Below are 13,914 nucleotides of genomic sequence, written 5' to 3'. Positions count from 1 at the left end.
TATGAATAGAAAAAAAAACAATTGGCTTATAAAAACTCATAAAATTTAATTCAAGCTGAATTACAAATTATTACATTTAGGCTGAGACAAAACCTCAGATCTGAAACAGGACAAAGGGTTGCTTGGTTCTTTGATAAAAAGACACAGAGCTAACAGATATGAGGGTGGAAGTGCAATGAAACACAGCAGGGCTCTAGGGAGCAGCCTATAAAGCTAAGAAGAAAAGAGGAACAAGAGAGAATGAAATGAGGGACCTCCTCATCATGCTAGCTCTGCTCCCAAAATCAACATGATAGCTTCTGTCTGTAGGCTAACTCTTCTCCAGGGACACCTGCCTTGCCAGCTACCTTTGGGCGAGACTGGAGGGCTGAGAGTCATTAATCGTGCTTCATGTGTCTGCTCACTAACCATGCGACGGCATGTATCTGTTTTGCACTGCAATGCCATAATCGGGTATATATATATATATATATATATATATATATATAATTACACAACCATGATGGGACATATAGTACTGTCATTTTCTTTTTGGCTTGTGTCACTTTGGCATCATAGAATTGGATAAATTTTAATGTGATTCGGAACACTTAAGATGCACTCTGACCTAACATGCAATCAAGGCTAACAGAAGGTACACATATTGACAACTGTAATGAATTGAAGTCAATAAATGGAGCACCATCAGGTAATTTATAGCACCAAGATGTTCGTTGCACTTGCACTAGAAAAGTGGTGTCATGAGACCTTTGGCAGTGTGTTGGAAAGCCATGCATCAGGGCTTTAGCCCTGGGTCAGCCCTATGGCAAAATGCTCTGGCCTGGCCTGTGAAGGAGTGGTACAGCGCACCCCAGGCTATGATCCTGCCAACCCAGCTGCTGGAATAGTGCTTCAGAAACAGACGTGCCCAAAAACCTCCCATAGCATGTGGGCTGAGTCAGTGCCAAAGCCCAGTCCTCCCCTTCCAAATCAAAACCCTTCAGCCACCAAACTGAGGAACAGGCAAGCGGACAAGGGATTAAATCGGCTTCACATGCAGAGCAACAGCTAGGGAGCTTTCTTCACATATCCAAGATCTGGCATAAGATAGAGCCAAGTCACTACAGAGAAAACTCTCAGCCAAAAGTGACACCACATACTCTCGCCCACTGACTCTGGAGTGTTCATCAGACGTCATGTGCAACTCTTAGCTAGAATACCGCTGATGCTGTCATACACACCCTAATTTTAACCACTCCAGGGTTGCTACTGAAAACTTCAAAAAGGAATGTCCAAGCCTTCTGGTGTGTTGGTTCTCAAAGTGGGAACCGGAAAAACACCCAAGCGTCAGTGGGCCTGTCATGAATCCCCCTCTCTCTGCTTTCATGTTTATTTTATTTTGAGCTCACTTCATGAGCTTTTGTTTGTTATGTCATGTGCATTTGTTTCTATTCTATTCCTTAGATTGGATGATTACCCTAACATGTTTACCTGTTCCGTGTTAAGCCTTTGATTAGTTTGTCTATTTATGCCCTCGTTTTCTGTCCCCTTTTATGAACTTTTATTGTGCATGTGTCCCATTACATCCAAGTGTTTTTTTCTGTATTATATGTTTACTGGTGAACCTTGCTCATGTTTTTGTTGTTGATAATGGATATTCCATTTTGAACACTGTTCAAGCTATGGACCATGATGATGAATCTTGCATTCACCCGAATAAGGCACATTTATTTTGCACTTGCATCCTGCCTTAACTAATTGCACATTGCAGAAGCATAGCTAGGGGGTCTGTGATTTTTTAACTTAGTTACAGTGGTGCAAATCACAACCCACCTTTATGAATTATTACATTTATTATTGAGTTCCTATCAAATATCTCAAACTTAATCCAATATAATCCAAATCTCAATAACTCCTAAACAAGTAGGTATATAAATAATATCAAATTGGACCTAATGTGTTCTGTCAGTAGAAAATTCAGGAATTATAAGCTCTATGGCTCTAATAAACAGACAAAATAGTATTGCACAAATTTAAATAATGCTCATGCAATACATCTGTGCTAAGGAGGTCTGTGGAATTCATTTCATGGTTAAAGAGATCCCTGTATGCAAAAATTTTGAAAACCCCTGTTCTACAGACTGTGATTAAACATCAGTTAGGTACAGCACTGTTTGAGAGGAGATAATATAAAGGGATGGCAGAAGCAGTTAAAATGGCCATCTGTTTTCATACTGACAGTTTAACTAATACAAAAAGTTCTAGAGAGCTTGAAATGGGTTCAGGAAGAAGGGGGGTCATGCTGTAGGGTTAGCTTGATGAGAAAGCCATGCTGGTTGTGCTGAGGGTCACTGCTTACCCTGCAGTGTGCTGCTCTCTCCCCACCAAGCGCTGCCATTCACAGAGATCTCCTGTGAGACACTGTGACAGTCAGGGCCATCAACATACAGTAAGGCTGAGTTGAGGACTTTAGATACTGGAAAGGAAATTCCATACCTGTCTCTCAGTCTTAACAATTTTAACACTCTTATTTCCTCTGCATGTTCATCCATCCACTGAACTATATACAGTCATGTGAAAAAATAAGTACACCCCATGGAAATTATTGTTGTTTTTATAATATATTTGAACAAACATTTGATCCTCTTTGAAACAGTGCCTATTAATAAAGTTGGTATACTCAAATGACACATACAATTGACTTTTTGTTATAATTTTCACAAGTTAAATTAGCAAAAAACAGATCAGTCACATGGAAAAAGTAAATACACCCCTACATTTATCACACATTCAAATCTATAAAATTAGAATCAGGTGTTCAAGACTGGGTGCCAGTGATTAGAACCTGCTTAAGGAGTGCAGGTGGAACCTGTCTTATTTAAACCCCTCTCATATCTAGTGTCTGGTGTTCCCTTTGTTGTTGAAGTGTGTGGTGTCATCATGCCAAGATCTAAAGAGTTCTATAAGGCCTTCAGAAAAAAAGGTTCAGGATGCCTGTGAGTCTGGCAAATTATTACCTCCAAATTATTTGAAATACATCATTCAACTGTAAGGAAAATAATCTGCAAGTAGCGCAGATTTCTAATGACTGCCAATTTGTCTAGCCCAAGAGCAGATCTTTTGATGCAAAAAGAAGACTCCAAAAACCCCAAAATTTAATCATAGGATCTGCTAGTAAGTCTTGCAACTGTTGGTGTCAAAATGCATGTGTCTACAATCAAAAAGAGATTGCAAAACTTTGACCTGCATGAGAGGCGTTCCAAGAAAAAGCCTTTTCAAGACTACAGTTTGCCGATGAGCATATAGGCAAAGACCAGTCCTTTTGGAATAATGTGCTCTGGACAGACGAATGAAAGACAGTTTTCAGGAGTAGCTCCTCATACCAACTGTGAAGTACGGTGGTGGAAATGTTATGACTTGTGGTTGTTTCGCTGCCTCAGGGACTGGATAGCTTGCATTCATTGATTCAACTATGAATTCTGCATATCAAAGAGTACTTGAAGATAATGTGAGGCCATCTGTCCGAACATTGAAGTTGAACCAAAAGTGGACCTTTCAACAGGATAATGATCCTAAACACACTAGCAAATCCACCAAGGAATGGTTCAAAATTAAGAAATGGAGGGTTATGGAATGGCCTAGTCAAAGCCTGCATTTGAATCCCATTGAAATGTTGTGGGGGGATTTGATATAGGCAGTACATGCAAGAAAACCCTCAAACATCTTGCAATTGAAAGAACATTGCATGGTGGAGTGGTCACAAATTCCAGCAAGCTGATGTCAGAGACTGGTGGACAATTGTGCAAAACGCCTACAAGAATTATTTCTGCTAAAGGTGGCAATACTAGCTTCTGAGGTCAAGGGTGTACTTACTTTTTCTACAGAAGAACATCACATCTACTGAATAAATGATTGAAAAAGATAATTTTCCTTGTGGTTTTGCTCAAGTATATCCACTGTTTCAGGCACTGTTTCAGAGATGATCAAAAGTTTGCTTGTCTAAAAATGTCAAAAAGCCAATAATTTCCATGAGGTTGTACTTATTTGTCACATGAATGTATGTATGATACCAAACCAATAGGACCCAAGGCACAGAATAATTAAGCAACTAAATGAATAAACCACTTAGAGAAAAAAAAAAAGAACTTTGTTAGGTGACTTATAATGTGAAAATATTATCAACATCCATATTTCATAGACACAGAATACCAGAAAAAAAAAATCTTCAGCCTTAAAGTCTTTCTTGTTTTTCCCCCTTTCCTAAAAGGACCTCTCAAAAATGAGACTGGGGACTCCATCCCTGAGTGTTTTCCAAATCTGCCAAAAGATTAACTCTCTCGAAGTAAATCAAACAGAAGCTAAAGTAATTAGTAAAGAGAGAAATTATGCTAATAAGCCTGAGGAGCTTGTTAGGTCATTTTCATTATGCATGTTAAGCCTTGACTTGGGGCAGGGTTTCTCCAAAGGAAGATTAATTATGTACAATGAGAAAAGGTGGAGAAATGGATTTCATAAGCAGTGCTCTCAAGTAACTCTTGGAAACAGCCTTATTGGGCCACAAAAATCTCTCTGACTTAAAATAACAAAATAACAGGTTGCCGAATTGTGAGTTAATCTGAGCATAGAGAGACAAATAAACACAAATAAATGACAAATGTGGCACACCAAATGGGCAATTTGTAAAAGCCTTCCTAAATTTCCTTGCAGCCCAGGATTTCTCCTCAATCGACATACTTACACGGCTCACGGGATTGTTCACTGCAGTCTCACACAGAAATGAATCCATCTCAAAATTCCTAACTCTTTGTTTCCACTAGGAGTGATTTGTCATTATCTCTGGTCCATAAGTTGCACTGTGGCAGGCCAGTACTCAAGCATACAGGACTATAATTACTACAAACAAATGAAGTTGTCAATCAAAGGTTTACAGAACCTTTCACCATGTCGATATGCATTAGCCACTGCCTGACTGTCATTTGTGCAATTAATCAATTCTCACCTTCAACTGCACATACCATTATTTCCTTAATAGCTGTCACACTGAAACCACAAAAGATAAAAAAAATAATAATATTAATAATCAGACTGCCAAGCCAACGTTTTAATTGAAAAAAAAAACAAAAAAAACACAGATCTATGGAAGAGAGATCATCTTAAGTGATTTCAGTAAATCAGTAAAGACTGATTACTCAATAAGGTAGAGTTACTCAGTGTGTGTGTGTGTGTGTGTGTGTGTGTGTGTGTGTGTGTGTGTGGGCACATGTTTCACATATATCTCAGTCGGGACCAAATGTTCCCACACATGTTTGTCTAACTCTCCTTCTGAGGACCTTCATCTGGTATTATTATTAATGCAGTGATTTAATGTTATGTCACACCCAAAATCTAACTCTACCTTACATTAGTGGCCAGGAGGAAATATTTTTAATATGTTTGTTTTGTAAATAAAAACTATAAATGTTTCTCATTGGGACAAAACTGTCAGATACTCCTACCGTAGTGTGGTGTGTGTGTGTATACACACATGTCGACTGGGGACTGAGTCAGCTAATCCATACTCTTTCAGCTGTTAATTGACTGTGTTTAAAAATGCCAAGAGAAAATTTACTTCATTGCAACTCTCACTTTGTTAAATCTCAATACTGCTATCTCTCTCTCTGTCAAAATCAAAGCTTGCAATCAAAGACTTATCAATTTAGATGAACAAGCACAATCCAAACTGAAAGGTCTTCCACACTTCTGTAAGTCATGTCACGGTTTTATAACCTACAGCAGTTGTGTTGGCAGATTTTCTCTGTTTTTCCTCTCGCCATGTCTCTGGTGAGTTCAAGGTTTGGCGCTGTTCCCAGATCAGAGAGGCAGTGTTGAGTGAGAGCTGTGGAGAAGTCATTATTGCCAGCATGCTGCTATCAGACAGCGTTTAGATCATTGAGGCAGAGGCCCTGCTTATCACACGAGGTTCAGAATTCAGCACACCCCCGGAGGTTGTGTATTCGCGTCCTCTGGGAAACGCTGTGTTTCGCTGCAAAACCGCTTATTGCATCAGAGGCCTCAGCATCAATTATACAGTAAAGACTACTACTATTTCCTCAATTGATTTCCCTTCACATCCAACTGCAGTACCCATTTAAAGAATATGATTTGACAATGCAAATACTAGACAATACAATGCATAACAGTAATAACATTTCCTGAATTATGGAAACAAATGACAATAAAACATGACAAACTCATGTGAACCAACATGCCTTACCGTCATAAAGCCATCTAGTAAGCCAGAATCAGGTTTGGGAGGTGCTTGAAGGCGCTCCATGGACCACTTTTCAATGATGGAGGACACTTGGCTGTTCTCTGTGTTTAAAATACGGAACCCTGACATGTTCACCCCACTGTAGCGGTAAGGCTCGACGTCCAGCGCAAACAGATCCTGCACGAAAAGGGAAAACAAAACTTAATAATATACAAATTAGATCATGTCATGTTATGATATAATGTATGTTATACATACAGTATATTATAGGGATGTCAACAAATATGTAACCAAATATGAATATATTGTTTGGAATGAACACATAATGTTTTCTAAACAGATACAAATACATATAAGAATATGAGGTTCAGTATTCTGGGTTTTGGATTGTTTTGCTTGTTTGTTTGTTTGCTTGCTTTAACAAGGCTTGCCAGAAATGTCCACAGAGCATCTGGTTGAGACTAGAGGTGTGTATTGGCAACGGGATCCTGCAGAAAACAAAAAAGTCACACAAGCAGGAGCTTTCTACTTTCCACCTAAATTCGTTAGAAAATGTTGCAGGTGCAAATAAAAGGTGCAAACAAAAATAATAACTTTGGAAGTATAAAAAAAAAAAGAAAGAAAGAAAGAAAGACCCATACAGATCTCTACTCTTTGAAAAGGCCATGCCCACTTTGAATCTGAATACATATAGAGATATAATTGTTTAATACAGATACAGATAGTGGCACCCTAAATATATTATAACATTAGTAAAGAGGTTACTGTGTAGAAAGAAGACTCGCAAAGTAGATGTGTTGCGATGTGTCCTATTATTTAATACTTCATGCACCATTCTCTGTTCTTTTTCCTTCTCTCTCTCTCTCTCTCTCTCTCTCTCTCTCTCTCTCTCTCTCTCTCTCTCTCTGCCTGTCTGGAACTGATAGTAGTTAGGGGAAGAAAATCTGGCAGAAAATGGAGTCCATATGCAGCCTCTCTGTAGCACGGTTGTTCACTCTGTTGGGTAAATTAAGCTCACAGTTCTGAGTTTTCTATCTGCCAAGCTCTCTATTGGCAAAACTAATTATTCGGCTGTCAGACACATTCAATCATCAGTCATATCCTTCCTCTTTTAAATTTTTCAAATATGACTGTCCATGTGTATCAAACAAATTTTCTTTTCATCTTGTGCTTATTTCACATAAAATTAAACAAAAATATCATGTATTAGCAGGTAAACGCATTGTTATTATTCCTGAGGATACAGCTCATAATCATTGTAAGTTAGAGGGCTTGGAGGGTTTTAATTTTAAAGGAAACAGGCAGCGCAGAGAAACGGCAAGTGCAGGCTTCTCACTGATATATGTGAGATATGGCCTTAATCAAAATTTAATTTTAATAATGTCTAAGTCATGAAAATAGGGCAGAAGGGAAAAGGAAAGAGAGAAGAGTGGAGAGAAGATTAGGGAAAAGATGGGGAGATGGAGACAGAGAACAAGAGTACTTGTCAAAATTTCAGGAAGGGAAGAGTCCTCTGAATGAGGCCAAGGACCATGTCAGTTACACAAGTGCTGAATGTCAGCATTTTTCTCTAATTTTTCTATCTCTCTGTTTTTGTAGCTACTTCTCATCAGTGGCTTCAGTCTTTTTCAAACCAAAACTTACACTAGTGAACAACAGAACATCATGTATTTTGTACAGTGATGGCTGGCTGAAATATTAGATCGGAGGGCTAAAATATAATATCTATATATATAAATATATAATATAAGCTAATGCTTGACAATGATGTGGAGAAAACTATCTCACACACACACACACTTAATGGCAGACAGGCAGCTGCATTAGTGATTTCTAATTTTGTGTTTCAAGTGTTTCATAATGCCCTTCTGGGATCACACCATGTTTCCTCTGAATATGAAATTTAGTAAATAAAATATGTAACATTTTTGTTCAAACCAAAAAAACAGTAACATTACGGATCTGTCTGTCCTTTTGTGCGATTTGTACTTCATTGGACAACATGTGCTTAGACAATCTACTTTTGGTTTCTTCTCCAGATGAATTTTAGCATGGGGAAAGGATGAGTAAATAATCCACTACATTCAAGTTCATTACCACGGTGACTGTGGTTCACGTGTGCCTTCTCAATCACTACCGATCAATTGTCAGATGTGTCAGCAACGTGGACTATGAAAAATATCAGCTGAAAAGCACACACAATCTATGGGGCGTGTCACTCTGTGTAATCACCTGACCTGACCATCATTGATGAATCTGCAAGAATCTACATTCTGGGCTAATACGAAATTGTCTTCATATCATTCTGTGTCATTTTCTTTTGACCATTGGTGGTGCTGCTACATTTGTTTCCACAAAAATCCAAAATAATCCACCTTGTGACAGCAAATGATCTGATGTCTTTTTGATATTGATGTCTTTTTCCTTAAGACAAGGGGGGAGTTAAAAATAGCTGCCCCTGCACATTATGACAAATGTGCAAATGCATCATGTAGACCTGTATATGAAAATAAAACAAGAAGGGAGGAAATAAGGTTGTCTGTAGCATCACATCAATAGAGCACTGATGAGTTATTGTTTAATGATGAACAGAAAAACCGGATTATAAATGTGATGACATACTATATAGCCAAAAGTATATGGACATCTGACTATAATAACCAGGTGTGCTTGATGAACATCCCTTTTCAAAAACATTAGCATTAATATGGAGTTGGTCCCCAGTTTGCTGTAATTATCAGCCTCCACTCTTTTCAGAAGGCTTTCCACTAGAATTTGGAGCATGGCTGTGGGGATTTGCTCATTCAGCCACAAGAGCATTAGTGAGATCAGGCAGTATTGCTGGACAAGAAAGCCTGGGTCACAGTCCAATTCACCCCAAAGGTGTTCAGTGGGGTTGAGGTCAGGCCACTCATTTATGTGGTTTACCTTAATGCTACGTGAATTGATCACACTCACTCTCCATTCAATCTTGTAATTACAAAACTTGTTTAAATTAAGTTTCAGTTTTAGTATAAGCAATGAAATCATAATGAAAAGCAATTAAGTATAAACAATGAAGTATAAGCAACGAAGTATAAGCATTGAAGTTTTGTTTTGAAATCACATAAACTATACATAATCCATCCATCCATTTTCCAAACCGAGTATCCTACACAGGGTCGCGGGGAGCCTGGAGCCTATTCCAGGGGCGGGGGACACCCTGAACGAAATGTTCAGACACACTACAGACAATTTGGATATGCAAATCAGTTGACAACGCATGTCTTTGGACTGGGGGAGGAAACCAGACTACCCGGAGGAAACCCTCCAAAGTACACAGAGAATATGAAAACTCCACACACAGGGTGGAGGTGGAATTCGACATGCCAAACCCGGAGGTGAGAGGCAAACGTGCTAACCACTAATCCACTCTGACCCCCGCCCCTTACATAATATGTTCTCTTAAATCTGGCTGCCTACATATTCCTTTTTTTCAGTTTGGAGTAAACCCACATATGGGGGTGATAGTCCACATACTTTTAGTGAAATAGTGTATTTTTAAACAAGCAGGCATTCAGGAGCTAGGAAGGGCTAATATCTCTTTTTGTGAACAGGAGATCGTTCCTGACCATTAAGATAGCAGCTGTTTGTCTATTGAGTTTATAGTAACACTACAGATGTCTTATAATTTTGCACAATAAACAGTAATGAGTATGCACATCATAAAGAAATTAACAAAAAAACATTTTATGTAATGCTAGTTCACCCTGTAAATTTGCACAGATGTCTCATTTGTTCATACACAAATAGTTCTTGAAATTGTGTTTTCTGCAAAACATCCCTATAGCTTTGCTATATTTTAGATATTTTTTTCACATATCAGTAACTATGCTCATCAAAAACATTTAGTTTTTTTTTTTTCACCAAAGTGCGGTTCACACATTTAAACTCTTAAATCATTCCAAGACAATATACATGATCTGATTATAATTTTTGCCATTTGACCCTAACAGAAAAACCTGAAGAATACAATTTGTGTCCATATTCACACCTCGTCTTCTCAGTTTCATAACTGTGTATCATTCAGACACAGATTATAATGCCCATCAGGACTTGGAGATTCTCAGATATAGTCTCCAAAGCAGGATGCAATTTTCACTGCCCATTCATTTACAATGCATATATTACTGCTGTTTAAACATTCGTCAAACATTTTCATCTGAATGTGGCTTGTACTTGAAGCAGTTCGCTAGTGGTGTGTGCAGTCATATATAAAAGTGTAGTGGATGGTGAATAAAAGGAAGAGGTCTGCACTTTACTTGAGAAAATGTGCGACACTCAGCCACATCACTCATTTTCATATCACTCTAGTCCTACTCTGGATGTGATAGATTTAATGTTTGTTTTTTTTATTGTTCTCATTTTAATCTTAGTCAAGGTTATTGTGTTTTTCATCCTTCCCTCTTTGCCAGATATTATCATGAATATTTATGTTGTATATCAAGATCTCTTGACCAGTTTATATTTTACTAACTTTTTTTTAATCCTTTATCACAATACTTTTTTTTCCCTGTACACTTTACTGCCTGTCCTTTTTATATATAAAAATGCTTCAAAGACTACACTAGCAGTCAAACATTCAGACACACATTTTGATAAAGGCTTAGGTTTGACATTTGTTTGTAAGACCAATGTAAATAGTGAAGTGTGTATAAATTTATTTCTGAATCAAAATGTATTTCTAAGTAGTTTTTACTTAAAACCTGTTGTTAACAAATAGCTATTTGGCAACAAAGAGTAAATCTTCTTCACAAAGTTGATTAAGAAGATGCCAAGAGTGTGTACATTTTCATCAGGAGGATACGGTTAAAACTTCATCTTAACAAGATATTGTTAATTGTAATTTAAATTGTAACATAGTTTAGATTTTCTTGGTTACTGAAAAATTCCATATGAGTGTTAATGTCTATATTATTATTCTAAACTGGTAGAAAAGTCAAAATATAAAAGAAAATGAAAACGAATGAATAAATTGCACTTAGTGAACAGACTGCTTCTTACCAGTGTAGTAAAAATATAGTGGTAGTACTCTGTCATCATCCCCATAGCAAGAGCCTGAAAACACAGAGAGAGGGAGAGAAAAAGCGAGAGAGAGAGGGAGAGAGAGAGGAGGACAAAGATTATATAAATAAAACTGACAGCAGAAATGGTGCTGCTTTGGTGTAAATCTGAAACAATTCCTTACGAGGAAATCACGATTGAAAATACTGCAATTTTTCTCTATTGCAGTATTGCACTGTATATGTCTTGAAACATGAATTATGTCAGCATCAGATTAAATAAGTAATGCCTGTCCTTTGTCCTCTGAAGTACACACTTTGTTTCTGTCCATCCAGAACACTCACCTACTCTAAATGACTACAGTTTGCAATAATAAATGTTGTTGTTGTTGTTGTTGTTTCAATTACAGAGTAGAGTTGCTGAAATGCATGAGGTATGAGTGTGGATTTCCTGTTTACAGCCAGCGGGTTCTGGGACTGAGTAATCTAACAACCGAGCAGATGGGATTTGATTTGGCTCTTCTTCAGTATGTCTCCATAATGATAACGAGCTCTCAGGTTTACTCTCCAACCCAAACCTGCATTTTGCTAGCATCCCTCACAGACAGATAGATGGCTCAATCCATAATGCTAATTAGCTTGTGGGCCAAGCTGTTGTGCTGCGGAACGATACAGGAACAATCGGCGAGCTTAAGTGTCTGATCTGTTCAAATCATTCAGTTCATCAGCATGCCTCTTGGGGGCAGCATGAAAAATTCAGCAGGCTACACTCAGAAAGAGCAGGTGGCTGGAACGGCTGCAATGAACAGACAAGTGGGCTAAAGCTGCCCTCCTGCTTTTGTACCAACGCAAATGGAAATGTTAGTGGTGCACTCATCTCTGTTGCCGTTACAGTCCTGGACTGCGTTGGTGTAGGGCTGCCATTAACTGGTCTGGCTGTGTGCCATGCAGCATAAACCAGCACTTGTAGATGAGCAGGTGAGTACAGAGAGCTGAACAGATTATGAATCACAGATTATTATTATAGTGAGGGAAAGGTAAGAGTGAATAGAATGGCTCAGGGTCAGAACAGTAATTGCAGCTTGTGTCAGGCGGCTAAGTGTCCAGGTGGACTCCAAAAAACTCCAGGAGACAATTGACGCTGATTGAGGGGACACTCTTACACACATTTCAGAAAGCAGCATTCATATCAGCAGTGTACACAGCAAAATCCCCAGTGTTGGATTGACACTCAATATGTTGAGTAAACACCAACAACGGTTCATTTATTTTCAGCTGGACATAAATGAATGCTGTTTCTTATAGCCACAGAAATCGAGCTTTAATCTGACAAATTCTAGTATGCCTTCCTAATTGCTAAGATCTTAAATAAAGATCACTAATTTGCATGTGCAAGCTGATGAATTTGTTGTGTACAGTCGGTGGCTGTGTTGCAGTTATAATTGCATACAGTAAATGTGTGCATATGCAAAGTAGGGCAAGGAACCAATATGTGTTAACACTTTCTAATAACCTTCATCAATACATAATTACATAATTCAACATGAACAAATCATGATGGAATGAGAATGTAAGCATTAACAAATGTTTGTTAATGATAGGTCATGCCATTGTTAATGTGTGTATACACTATTAAATTATTATTCATTAATGAATTCACAATTCACAAAAAAATTATAGAAAGTGTTGCCCAATATGTAAATGAGCCTTTTGCACGTGCTAGATGTTCTCAATAACTGTGCCAAGTTCAGATCTCAGAGATTTCCAGAAGAGTGAAACCTGCTACACATTTATTATACACAACTGTGTATAATATACTGATAATATACTGATAATATACCGTTATACTGATGTATAACGCCTGTAGACTGTTCAAAATACAATATGAATGCAAAATAAAAGAGTTTAGACATGTGTGTGCATTCTCTTCATAAAATATATGTACATGGAACCATTTCCACATGCTCTATTTAAATGTTGATGGGATCGACATGTTTACATGCAATAAATATTAATATGAAACCACTTTTATAGTAATATTAAGGTATCATTTTAAGATATTGATTCAACATTTCAACAAATTAATAAAATAATGGTTTTATTCTGACCTCAACTGGCAGAAATAGGCTTCCACAAAATTACCACTTGCCCATGAATTAATTAAGTAAAATGAATTAATTTGCATCAATACAACCCTGTATTTTGCAATTATAAACAGAAATGCTCCAAATTGCATATACATTATGGAAAGCACACAAAATGGTCATGCAAACTCATGCTATTTTCCTCAGATTATAGGTGCAAACCTCTGTAAACCAATACGCTTTATATTATTATTTTTATTATAATTTTTTTTTTTTTTACATATATTCTTTTGTTTGAATGTTTAAACATTTTTACACACACAAACCCATAGTAAATCATAGCCTGAGTGGCCGACCCACTCCCAACACACTTCACACCTCCCAACTTACCAATGATATTCAAAAACACACTAAAACAATCAAAGTGGTGCTTAATAGACACAGACTGCTCCCGACTCCTATTTTATGCATCTTATATCTTAAGCACGAGAAAAACTTCAAATCAGTAAATTATGATAAGTACTGAATTTGTCTTAACTAGTAGAATTTTCTTACAGTT

At 37.5% G+C, this 13,914-nt stretch overlaps 1 protein-coding gene across 1 annotated transcript in view; it reads right to left on the bottom strand.

Annotated features, from left to right (window-relative positions):
• Window positions 1–13,914, bottom strand: part of grik2 (glutamate receptor, ionotropic, kainate 2) — a 160,884-nt gene that overhangs the window by 90,816 nt on the left and 56,154 nt on the right. Inside the window, exons 5-6 of the mRNA XM_053631695.1 lie at window positions 11,273–11,326; window positions 6,233–6,406 (exon numbers count right to left, since the gene is read on the bottom strand). Coding sequence (XP_053487670.1) covers window positions 6,233–6,406; window positions 11,273–11,326 — 228 coding nt within the window. The remainder of the gene's footprint in view (window positions 1–6,232; window positions 6,407–11,272; window positions 11,327–13,914) is intronic.

Source organism: Ictalurus furcatus, chromosome 1 (assembly GCF_023375685.1).
Source record: "Ictalurus furcatus strain D&B chromosome 1, Billie_1.0, whole genome shotgun sequence".
Lineage (NCBI taxonomy): Eukaryota > Metazoa > Chordata > Actinopteri > Siluriformes > Ictaluridae > Ictalurus > Ictalurus furcatus.
Note: the sequence above shows the minus strand (reverse complement) of the source record. Positions and strands in the feature narration are given on the sequence as shown.